Source organism: Tamandua tetradactyla, chromosome 18 (genome assembly GCF_023851605.1).
Source record: "Tamandua tetradactyla isolate mTamTet1 chromosome 18, mTamTet1.pri, whole genome shotgun sequence".
Lineage (NCBI taxonomy): Eukaryota > Metazoa > Chordata > Mammalia > Pilosa > Myrmecophagidae > Tamandua > Tamandua tetradactyla.
In genome coordinates this window covers 60,259,922-60,272,198 of record NC_135344.1, presented here as the reverse complement: position 1 = coordinate 60,272,198, position 12,277 = coordinate 60,259,922, and the positions used below count along the sequence as shown (strand labels likewise).

Sequence of the window (12,277 nt, the reverse complement as noted above, 5' to 3'; positions counted from 1 at the left end):
TTCTGGGAGAGGGGCCAGGGGCAGATCCAGATTTAGAGCGGGCCTCTTTAAGGAATGCCACATTACAAAAATAATTGCTAGGCCTCTCCGAAGATTTGAAAAGGGCTATCCAGAGGGCCCCGGAGCTGGCATGGAGAGACCTCTGAGGCCCATAAGGCTCTCAGTGTTTATGTTAAAATGCTTTATTGGATTATGGTTTGTGTTTTTTTTTCCTTTTTAAGAACAGATTTATTAGATATAATTTACACATTTAAAAGCATACAATTCAGTGGGTTTTAGTATAGTCACAGAGTTGTGCAGCCATCGTCACCCCAAAAAGAAGCTCTATACCATTTAGCGATCACCCTCGAATCCCTACCTTCCAAGCCCTAGGCAACCACTAATCTACTTTCTGTCTCTATAGATTTCAGGACGTTTCATATAAATGGAATCCTAATAACATGTGGCCTTTTGTGTCTAGCTTCTTTCACTTGGCATGATGTTTTCAAGGCTCACCCATGTTGTAGCATGTATCATTCTGATGTTTAATTTTTTTTAATCATATTTCTTATAAAAGTAATCCAAAAGGAAATATTAGCTTTGCGTTTGACCCGAAGTGTTACAGCATCCTGCTCCCTTTCTGTGTACATGGCTCAGATTATTTTGATAATCACTTCACGATTTTTTTTTGGGGGGGGGGTGCACAGTCCGAAAATCAAACCCAGTTCTCCTGCATGAAAGGCGAGCATTCTACCACCGAACCACGCTTCATGGTTTTTAATGTGACATTCCATACACAGTCGGCTCACACTTTAAAGCCACTGTCTTTAAAGCAGGCATTAAAGAGTGCAACCTGGGGGTGGGGTGAGCTCAGGGCCACATCCGCCTAGGGTCATTTCTCCAGAAGTTTCTGTAGAACCAGGTAAAGTGCCTTGTGCTACCTGCTAAATCAGTGTGATAGGGCAAAGGCAACTTTCCATTTGTTCCCCTCTTTGATTCATGAACCATTTTGGTGAAGGAAACTGAAGAGCTACTCTCCTGAGGGGAGGGGGCAGAGAGTAACTCCAGGATTATATTTGGAATTCAGTGGGTAGAAATAAAAACAAATGCACCCCAAGGCTGAGTGGGCCCTTGCTCCTTCAGATGGTTTCCCTGTGATTTACTGTCCTCTTAGGGAAACAGATTAAATGCATAGAACAGCTGAAATGCCCATCTGTTTGTGGTTAGACAGATTTAGTCTAGGGCTGCTGATCTGCTTTAATTACCTTAGCAAGCACAGAGCATCTGCTTCCCAGTACCGGGCTGAGCCCGGACTGCGGATAGATATCAGCCCCGTGCAGTTGAAGTCGGGGGGCCTGAACTGTGCTGCGGGCGTTAGTGCTAGAAGGAGCTGTAGAGGTCGCTGCATGGTCTCTCCTTCCTTTCACAGGTCTGGAAACAGGCTTAAGAAGGTCTCACTGCTTGCCTATGGGTACAGGTGTCTCATGGGATGGAAACCAGCTTCCTGGGAATGTTCCTGCTCCCAGCAGGTTCTCTGACCAGAGGTGAACAGTAGCAGGGCCAAGGGCAAGCTCATGGGAACTCCTGGGGAGAGGTGCAAGGCTGGAGGCCAGAGCTCTCCTAGGCCCTCTAACACGTGCAAGCATCTTTTTATGTTGTTTCTGTTGGAATTAGACCAGCAATCCGCCGGCTCTGAGTCTCTCACTGTTCTCCATGATTGCTGTTGGGGTCTGTGGACCCCTCCCCACCTGCTGCCTCAGTTTCCCCCTCTCATTATACCCCATCCCTACTCTGCCAAACTTTCATTTTACAGCACTTGGGCCCACTGGACCTAAGTTCAGGTCCTCTCCTCTTGCAATGAGTCAAGCTTTTATTTGTTTTATTAAAAAAAAAAAATGTTGCCTCAGTAGCTCCACCATCAATGTGGCGGAATCTTCCAGCTAAATAACTTAAGATCTTATCTTCTTTTCCTGTTATCTCAGAAATGATTGTAGGTGTCAGGCTCCACAGTGGGCCTTCCTAATACTGCTTCTCTTTGGTGGGGCAGGCTGGGCAGGGTGCCACATTGAATGTGTCTCTCCGTACTCTGAGTTCTGAATGGTCTTCTCCCGGCTGACCCCCCCCACCACCTCCCCTCTATGCAGCTGCGTATATACAGCTTCCCTGCAGCCAGACAGCTGCACGAAAGTACATTTAGGTGAACTCTTGCCCCAAGAACAGAATTGCTACCTCTGCAAAAATGCATGTGCCTTGGGGCTGGCGCCTGCCCCGTGACCTACAATAAGGTACCATTGAAAACAGTGGTCACTTTAGGCTGTCTCAAATCGGAAGGAACCACAGCCTGTTTAATTAGCACTTTGATTTATAGCAATGTGCACTGACAAAACCTGGGCATGGCAAGTTTTTATAAGCTATCCATTAGACTACTGGGTGAGAGAGAACAAAGCATTGGCCTAGCTTTTCATCTATTCTCTCTCAAGCCAAAGAGAATGAGACACTGTGGATCTGTTCCAAAGCCACGTCTGCAGCTCAGTCTTGCGGTCCTGCCTCCTCAGCTTACCCCTCCCCACTGGGCTTGGAAAAGAAGCCAGTGGTCTTGGGAGATCCAGTCTCTATAGGTTCTCCTATAGCTCCCTGTACGAGGAGCAGAGGAGTGACAGCGGCCATACCCCAGTTCAGCAGGGCTCAGAGGATCATGAGAGCACGCATCTCCTATGGAATCAGCTGGAGGCAGCCCTCGGTGTAAAGGGTGATTCATCCAGTACCCAGAATGTGCCATGTCGGGCCAGGCTGGTGCAGTGGGCCCCAGGGTCCAGCCAGCATTGCATGGCCCTGATTGTGGCTTTGGGTGTCACCTGCTCAATACAGCTGAATGTGAGTAGAGCATGGAGCAGCCCCCCGAGATCTGCTAGTGCCCGTGGTTGTCAACACCATGTCATCATGTGTTTGCTGGAACAGCCACCTGAGGAAACTGAGGCCCAGAGAGATTCAACAACTTGGACGAGGTCGCCCGGCTACTGTGCGGCACAGCTAGGACTCAAACCCAGGAGATCTGGCTATAGAGCCTGCTTTCATCACCAAGCTGCAGCGCAGGGAAGCAGAGATGACAGCAAGATGGAGAAATTCTCAACAAGCAGGGGAGGGTGGAGGAAGCAGAAACTGGAGACTCACTCGGGACTAGGAACTAGGAAGGCTTCCTCCAAGACCAAAGCCAAGACCTACAGCCGGGAGGCACAGCCGGGGCAGGGGTCGGCAAGGCCAGGGGGCACCTTCATCACTAGTGAGCGTACTTTTGGCCAGCCTACAGGACTCAGAGACTGACGGTCACAGTTTACCACCATCTTCTTACCTTCTTGAGTTGAAACCAACTGTCACCACTCCCAAACAGATTTAAGCCTCCACCGTGGAAACACTTCCAGCATCCTCATTCACACAGCCTCTTCCGTTTCCCCAGCAGAGCGCCACACTCTGGATGTGGTTCGTCCCTTCCTCATGTCCCTCTTGAGGACAAGGAGGCCACAGCTGCCAGCCACTGGTGGTCAGGAGAGTGGGGAACGTGCAGAGAGGTTTCCAGGGTGGCGACACACAGCCATGGCTGCCTAGCCAAGGAGAGAATTGGGGGATTTGGGGCCCAAGGCACAGCATCTCTGGGCCAAAGATGGAGGTTTACAGATATTTTGACCCAAGATGTATTAGATCTAATTTAGAAAAAATAAAGTGCAGCTGGGAGAAGGCCAGACAGATGAGTGGGAAGGTCAGGGTTTCAACAGGCCTCTTGCTTGGTGCCAGGACCTGTCTGAGAAGCCACGGCCCTGCAGCCAGATACCCCCCCAAGAGAAGAGAACAGGTAGGGGGTGTCTGGCTGCAGGGCCACGGCCTGCAAGGCCTGGGTAGGCTAAGCCCCTCCTTGCCCCGCCTCAGAGGCCGCAGGCTGAGCTGAGCTGTTACACCCCTGGGGATCACTCCAAAGCCAGGATTGGATTGGTCAGGCAATGGCATGTAAAGGCCCAGGGGCAAAACTGGGTGTTCTGGTAGACTGATGTCATTTGTGTTTTTTCGGGGAATCGAGCTCTTTCTTCATCCCACATCTCCTGGCACTCAGGTTCCATAAGAGTAGTACAAGCTATATACAAGAAGTCCAGGGTTTGCGTCAGATGTGGTTCGGGTACAAAAGAGCTTGTAGCCTCACTGGGAAAGCAGAAGGGGCAGGCAAAGCGGAGGTTTCAGGAGTAGCTCCCAAAGCTGTGCTGCAGAGCCAGGCCACCAGGGGCCACTTCTTCAATGCCTCTTTGGCCAAGGAGCCACCTGCTGAGCTGGGAAGCTGGCACTTGCTGTGGTCTGCACTGGCAGAATGGATGCCCCTACGTTGACTCTCACCGGGATCCTGGGAATCCCACTGTAACTCTCCTTGCCAGCAGGAACACAGCCTCTGCTTCTGCTCTGCCTTATTACACAAGTGCATCTGATAGGAAGAACCAACACTATATTTGGATCCTAGCAGCAAAGGAGTCCAGGAAACATGGCTGTTTATTCCCCAGCCTTTGCAGTCCAGTGAGGCATCCCAGCATCCGAACTGTGGTATAAAATGAAGTGACAACAGGGAAAGCAGCCTAACGATGTGAGCTTACCAGGAAGGTCCTACAGAAATCATGTGATAAGCTGAACCACGAATGGGTGTTCACCAAGCAAGAGAATCTGATTGGCAAGTCCACAGACCTCTGCGAGCACAAAGAGCACCTGGGAGAGTCTCCCCCCTGCAGATCCAAGGCCCCACCCTCAGGGCCTCTGATTCAGCGGGACTGGAGCAGAGCCCAGACATGCTGCCATCTCCCACTTCTGTGCTTACGATAAACTTCTCCAGTGTCCTCTAGGTACATTCTGTTCTTTGTTTTTGATCTTCAAGACATACCTCTGAAGTAGCCCCATCAGGTTTTCTGAGTCTCAGGTGAGGCTGAGGATGTTGAGCAACTTTTTCCAGATGGGAGGTGGAGCAGAGGTTGGAGGCCAGGCCCAGCCACCTCCCGGAACCTCCAACTGCCAGGCGTGTTCTGGGTCTCTCCGTGAGAGCCTTTTGAGTAGACAGCTCTCCACCACTCAGTTCAGTCTGAGCAAGAAAAGAAAGGCAGGAAGGCATGTGTGTGGCCAGCTGGAGACAGCTAGCCAGGCACGGGACTCCAGCCTGGCCCTGCTGAGCTCCCAGAAGCCATTCTACCTTTCTGGGCCTCTGTCCTCATGGTAGAATGAGGTGGTTGGAATGTTTTACAAATGTTTTGGGTGGTGGAAGAAACATTTCTTGGAGAGAAATATTGCTTGCATCTATGTATAATAGCTAAGAGCAGAACTGCTTGGGCTACTACAGGGTTGGAACTCTGGAGCCCCTACTCCTATTCCATCTGCCCCCCCTTCCCTAGAAACCCCCCTGTAGGCACTTAGAGCCCAGTTTGAAAACCCAGATGACTGTAAGCAACAGGCTAGTCCTTCCTTAGGGCTCCCAGGGCTGCCCCACAAAGGCAAGCAGCTTTTTGCTTGCACTTGCTCAATCATTCCAAACTCTGACTTTTGAGCAGGAGGGACCATCTTGGGAGTTCAGGGTGGCTGCCAAGGTGGAGGGGGGAGTGTGTGGGGCTGGATATTGAGGAAACAGAAGAAGTGGCAGACGGCCTCAGCAAGAGGCAGACACGTTCAATTTGGTTCCCATTCCACTGCCTGTTTCCTAAGTGTTTTAGTTTGCTAGCTGCTGGAATGCAATATATCAGAAACGGAATGGCTTTTAAAAAGGGAGAATTTAATGAGTTGCTAGTTTACAGTTCTAAGGCCGAGAAAATGTCCCAATTAAAACAAGTCTAAAGAAATGTCCAATCAGAGGCATCTAGGGAAAGATACCTTGGTTCAAGAAGGCCGATGAAGTTCAGGGTTTCTCTCTCCTCTGGAAAGGCACATGGTGAACACAGTCATGGTTTCTCTCTTGGCTGGAAGGGCACATGGCAAACAGCGTCATCTGCTACTTTCTCTCCTGGCTTCCTGTTTCATGAAGCTCCCCGAGAGGCATTTTCCTTCTTCATCTCCAAAGGTCACTGGCTTGTGGACTCTGCTTCGTAGTGCTGCAGCATTCTCTGCTCTCTCTGAATCTCTCCTTCTCCAAAATATTTCCTCTTTTATAGGACTTCAGAAACTAATCAAGACCCACTCAAATGGGTGGAGACATGTCATCCCGTAATCCAGTTTAACAACCATTCTTGATTAAATCACATCAACCAGGGAGATGATCCAATCGCAGTTTCAAACATACAGTGTTGAATAGAGATTATTCTACCTTATGAAATGGGACTTATATTAAAACATGGCTTTTCTTAGGGGGCACACTTTCTTTCAAACCAGCACACTAAGTGAAAACTCTTCACTCAACCCAGAGGAAACAGTTGTTGGAGATGAAATAGAGCACTTTTCAGAAACGGGAACAAACCACCCTTGGGGAACTGCCACAGGGAGGCGTACACTCTGCCTCCATAAAAATCCCACATGCCGCCCGCTCCCCTCCCCGTCAATGAGAGCAGCCTTGCACAGGGTAGACATGGGCACATGTCCACGCGCTGGGCACTTCACAGCTGGGTTGCTACTTCCCTGCTCCAGCAAAGCATGTCACTGGCAGCTGCCAAATGAGCCCCTCCTTGACCTGCTAAGGGAGACCCTTTCCAGTTGAGCCAGAAGACCAGGACGTGGCCTTACAGCCACGGAGAACAGAATGGCTTGAGTTACTGGTGCTAGGGTTTGCCTTCACTCAGCAGAGAAACAGACGTACCCACTGCCTGTTCACCTGCTCGTGCCGATTAACAGACTCCAACAGCACTCCACATGCCTGTTTAAAATCACATGAAAAACCGAGTGTCTTAGCAAAGGAGGGGTACAGAGAAAGCCACCGTCATTTGCCACGGCGGCCAAGGACACCTTGGACGCGTCTTCGCAGAGGGTGGAGCCCCTGCCTGAGCAAGGAGGTTCAGAGTGGGGAGTCCCTCAGAACTTGAAGTGGTTCATCTGTGGCTTCGCCTGAGTAACATGACAAGTTTCTAGCCACCCATGTTCCATTATGTTTTGTTTTTTTCTTATGTTTACATTACAAACTGGATTTGTGATGACATGAGCAGGCTCGAGCGAAAAGCTGCCTGCCTTTGTAGGGGCAGAAGCCCTGGGAGCCCTAAGCAGGGGCTAGCCTGTTGCTTGCACATGCTTTGGGTTTACAAACTGGGCTCTAAGCACCTCGAGGGGACCCTCAGTAGTGTTCCCTTAGGAGTGACAGGAACCAGGTGGGACCCAGCAGAGGCCCGTATTTCATTCTGCGTTAAAAAGCACAGAGCACAGAGAAGCAAAGAGTAAGGATATCCAGAAAGCCCTCTTGAAGGAGCCAGTCTTTAAGGATGGATCAACTTTCCAAAAGGAGGAGAGGGGAGGAGGGAAACTCAAGGTATAAGGCTAACACACACTAAGCATTTGCTATGTGAGCTTATCTATACCATCCTCAAAACTGCCAGATGTAGGTTGTTATTGTTTTCATTTTACTAACAGGGAGCACGAGGGTTGGGGAGATTAAATAAGCGTTCCTAAAGCATTGCATGATGTGAGGAACTTTCACGAACTGAAGGAGCAATTCTCCTTTCGGTTGGGCTGCCCCTGACGGCCTCAAGGCCAGGTTTCCTCAAGGCTGCCCTCCCCGTGCTGGTGGCCGCCATTTGCTTTCCCTCCACACGTGCCACTGTCCCCTCAGGCTCCTGGATTCAGGGGAGCCCTTTTTAGGGCTGAGTTTTCCCACTGCTTGGCTTTGGAAGTTGTAAATTAGCCAAAACTTAAACATAAATACCCACATTTTAAGGAGTGACCGGTGTCCACTGATCTGTTTCAGACCACAGTAATTGACTACGTGAAGCCATCAGACCTCAAGAAGGACATGAATGAGACCTTCAAGGAGAAGTTTCCTCACATTAAGTTGACGCTCAGCAAAATAAGGAGGTACGTGAGGATCGAGGCCCACTGGAGCTTTCCCCCCAGTCCTCTAGTCCTCTCTCTCAGAAGGCGCCCAGCTCATGTTTTGCAGTACAGTCTTTTCATTGTTCCGGCCAGGGAAGAGCTAGCTCACCTGTGTGCTGGTACCTTTGTACCACAACAGCAGAGTGTGAGTGTGAGTGTGTGTGTGTGTGTGTGTGTGTGTTCTAACGGGAGCTAGAAATACACCAGTGTGACAGTATAATATATGCCAACATTTATGCAAGTGTATATCCCATTACTTTGGTTCTGGCATGTTCCAGGCCAAAGAGATGCAGAAATAATGGGGCCTCCTTTGTTCATTTGCTCAGCAGCTCTCCAAGCACACTGGCTGGAGGGCCTCTAACAGAACCCCCTTATCTAGTTGGTGAATGCTCTAGTTTGATAGCTGCCGGAATACAATATACCAGAAACAGAATGGCTTTTAAAAAGGGGGATTTAATAATTTGCTAGTTTACTGTTCTAAGGCTGAGAAAATGTCCCAATTAAAGCAAGTCTATAGAAATGTCCAATCTAAGGCATCCAGGAAAGATACCTTGGTTCAAGAAGGCTGATGGAGAACAGGGTTTCTCTCTCAAGTGGAAGGGCACATGGTGAACAGTTTCTCTCTCATCTGGTAAGGCACATGATGAACACGGTCAGGGTTCCTCTCTCAACCTGAAGGGCACATGGTGAGCACGGTGTCATCTGCTAGCTTCTTCTCCTGGCTTCCTGTTTCATGAAGCTCCCTGGAGGCATTTTCCTTCTTCATCTCCAAAGGTCTCTGGCTGGTGGACTCTGCTTCTCGTGGCTATGTTGTTCTGCTCTGCTCTCTCTGTTTCTCCTTCCTTCTCCCAAATGTTTCCTCTTTTATAGGACTCCAGAAACGTATCAAGAGCCACCCAAATGGGTGTAGACATGTCATCACCTAATCCAGTTTAACAACCACTCTTGATTAAATCACATCTCCAGGGAGATGCTCTGATTATAGTTTCAAACATACAGCATTGAGTAGGGATTATTCTACCTTTATGAAATGGGATTTTGATTAAAACATGGCTTTTCTAGGGTCCATACATCCTTTCAAACCAGGATAGTGAGCATAACTGATATTTGGCAGGGCTTCGATCAGATACCTAATTGGTTCCTATAATTTGCTCTCTGCAGTGACCCAACTTCCCCGCAGGGCTTCCCTGTCCAGCTCTGGGCAGCTCTACTGCTGGTCTCCACAGGGGCTCGCTGACATCTGCCTATGTCCAGTACAACCCTTCTGCATATCGGGGCAGTTTCTCAGAGCCCAGGCTTGGCCGTGTCTCTGCCTGGCCTGCACTTCCCTGTTACCAGCCCTGGATGTGGAGATGGCAGCCACGCGGCATGGCTGTGTCTGGGGCGAGAATAAAGTCAACAGGGGTGACCTCAGACCGAAGGAGATGGGATCGGAAGCCCCAGCTACTGTTCCCCCGCTACAGCACATCATTTTTTGCTCCTGAAGCTTTAACCCCATTCCATTCTGCCATTTCAGGAACGAACAACAGAAAATGCTTTCAAGACAGAAAGTCTGTCTTTAGGCACCTTCCCACAGCCTCCAACGACACTTATCCCCTCCTCCCTGTCGTTCTCTAGCCTGAAGCGCGAGATGCGGAAGCTGGCCCAGGAGGACTGTGGCTTCGAGGAGCCCACTGTGGCGACGGCCTTTGTCTACTTTGAGAAGCTCGCCCTCAAGGGAAAGCTGAACAAGCAGAACCGGAAGCTGTGTGCCGGAGCCTGCGTGCTGCTGGCAGCCAAAATTGGAAGTGACCTCAAAAAGCACGAAGTCAAGCATTTGATTGATGTAAGCGGCCCCACGTGACCCTGGCTGGGAGCACACACAATTCACCCAGAGCAGCCCCTGCCCTGGGGGCCTCTCTGAGCCTGGGTGGGGACAGAGGGTATGACATCATCCTGCCTGCAGGTGAGCCCAGGTGCCCCCTTCAGGCTCTCAGAGCAGGACTGGCAAGCCCAGCCCTCTTTGGACACTGTGAGGGGTGAAGTTATTCTTGTGGCCGCAGGTGATGCTGGAATTGCAAAGGGAACCCCTGGGCAGAGGGACCCCGGCCCTGCTGACTCAGTGGCCTCCTTTTTGGGGAAATGTGTGGGTTTCATTGGGTGTCAGTTCTTTTAAAGGAGAGCCCCCAGCACAGCCAGGAAATACCAATCTCCTTGGACTGATATGAACACCCCATATGTCTGTCCAGCCAACTTCAGTGGTAAAGGAAAACAAGCAGAAACGCCACTAATCTGGTGTTCCATACACACACCTAAGAGTATTCTTTAGGCCAGGGCTTTGCTGATTTTAAGAAGAAATGGCACACAAGACATCTGGCTGGGCCAACTGATACTTTTAGGAACAAAAAGAGGACCATTGGATTTGACAGCTGAGCTGAGATAGGACTTACAGACATGTTTGCTGAACTAATGAATCTCTAAATAAACATACTAACCTCGTTGAGTATGGCACACAGTAGATGCTAGAAGAATGAATGTATACTACTCTAACAGTATGGGTTGACAAGCTGTTCACAGGAGCAACTGGTCTAATGCAGGATGGCAGCCCAGTTATAACCTGGGTGCAGTCACCAACTGCTCTTTGGCTAGAGTTTTTTATTAAGCTAAACGCTGAGTTTAAGCCAAAGCAGGCGGTACCCTGGCAAACACTCCTCACCCACCCGCAGCGTGACTGTTCTGTTTCCCACCACTGGATGGACTGAGCCAGCGTCGGCAGTACAGCCACAGGGCAGGAGCCCAGCGTCCCAGCTCTCAGCCCCGTTCAGATCTGTGCTAGCCACAGGACGTCTGAAATAAGGACACCTTGCCAGGACTCAGCTCCCTGTCTGTAAAACAAATGGATCAAACTACATCATCAGCTCACCTGATTCTGAATTTACCTTACGGTCATCTATTGTTGTAGGTGTCTTACTGTAACCAGGTAGGATTCTGATCCCTAGTTAGGTTTGTCCTTCCACTCTGCAGTTTACTGTCCATGTGGCCTTGGACACGCTCCTTAGCCTCTGGGGGCCTGTTTATCTCCTTTTTACAGAGGAGATAAATTTAGGGTGCATGGGTGGTTCACTGGTAGAATGCACGCCTTCCCTGTGGGAGACCCGGCTTCGATTCCTGGACCATGCAACCCCGAAAAAGGAGATAAATTTAGCATCAACCTTGTAAGGTTACTGAGAGAATTCAGTGGCATCATGTGACCAGGAAAGTCTGATCCCTTTACCCCCAGGGCTGAGGGCAGGAAATGTGGCCTGGGCCTCCCTCTCTACCTCCACAAAGTCTTACCCAGACAGGTTTCTCCGTAATCACTAGCCAGTGAGTAGAGATGTTACACTTGGAAAAAGCCCGGGATTTTGATTTTTTGGTGTTCTTTCATTCTCTTGCAGAAACTGGAAGAGAAGTTCCGGCTGAACAGAAGAGAACTGATTGCCTTTGAATTCCCCGTGTTGGTGGCCTTGGAATTTGCTCTTCATTTGCCAGAGCACGAGGTCATGCCTCACTACAGACGCCTAGTCCAGAGTTCCTAGCACAGGCCCTGGAGGAGGGGCAGGGACGCTGCCTCTGAGCTCTGAGGGGCAGTACCTACTACTGGAAATGCAAAAATAGAACTCAAACATCAAACTTTGTTTTCCTTCTCAATGTGTTTTTGTGTAGAAGCAGTACCGGAAACTTTTCAGGGAGTCTTCAGTCTGATTAGCTGAGATGAACTGTGAGCTGCTTCTTATTCCCAGCAGGCGATGGAGAGAGACGCATGCTGGAGCCAGAGGAGGGCAGGCGGAGATCCATTTCAGCACTCCACTGGCATGAGTCCCCAGCTGCCCCATCCCTGTCTTCCTCCAAGACCTCCAGCCAGTTCCAACTCAGAACACGCAGAGGGGGAGAAAGTTGGGGGAAAGCTTTCAAAAGATACCCTTACAGCCTCAAAAGAGAAGGCCAGTTTATTTTTGTATCAGCTTTTGGAAGAACCTTTTCCCCTAGGGTGTGCAGCTGTGTGTGTGTGAGTCTGAGAGATACTGCATCAGTCCTAGCCTCCCAAAGCCATTCCCACCATTTCTAGAGCAGGCTGAGCCCTGGGATCCCAAGCCCGGCTGACCTTCAGCAATTCTTTCTACCTAGTTTCTGGAGGATCATTACTCTCTCAGTACCAGATTGTTTGACACCCTCTGATCCTTAGGAAATGATGCTGTTTCTGTTACTGCTACTACAGCCACCGGGACAAAGAAAACAGGTGTTCAGTCCTGGAAGCAGT

At 49.9% G+C, this 12,277-nt stretch overlaps 1 protein-coding gene across 2 annotated transcripts in view; it reads left to right on the top strand.

Moving 5' to 3' along the window:
• Nucleotides 1-11,649, top strand: part of CABLES1 (Cdk5 and Abl enzyme substrate 1) — a 127,393-nt gene extending 115,744 nt beyond the window's left edge. For both annotated transcript variants that reach the window (XM_077135802.1, XM_077135803.1), the window contains 3 exons: nucleotides 7,874-7,980; nucleotides 9,616-9,823; nucleotides 11,415-11,649. In XM_077135802.1, the coding sequence (XP_076991917.1) occupies nucleotides 7,874-7,980; nucleotides 9,616-9,823; nucleotides 11,415-11,555 (456 nt within the window). In that variant the 3' untranslated portion in view covers nucleotides 11,556-11,649. The remainder of the gene's footprint in view (nucleotides 1-7,873; nucleotides 7,981-9,615; nucleotides 9,824-11,414) is intronic.
• The last annotated feature ends 628 nt before the right edge of the window (nucleotides 11,650-12,277 follow it).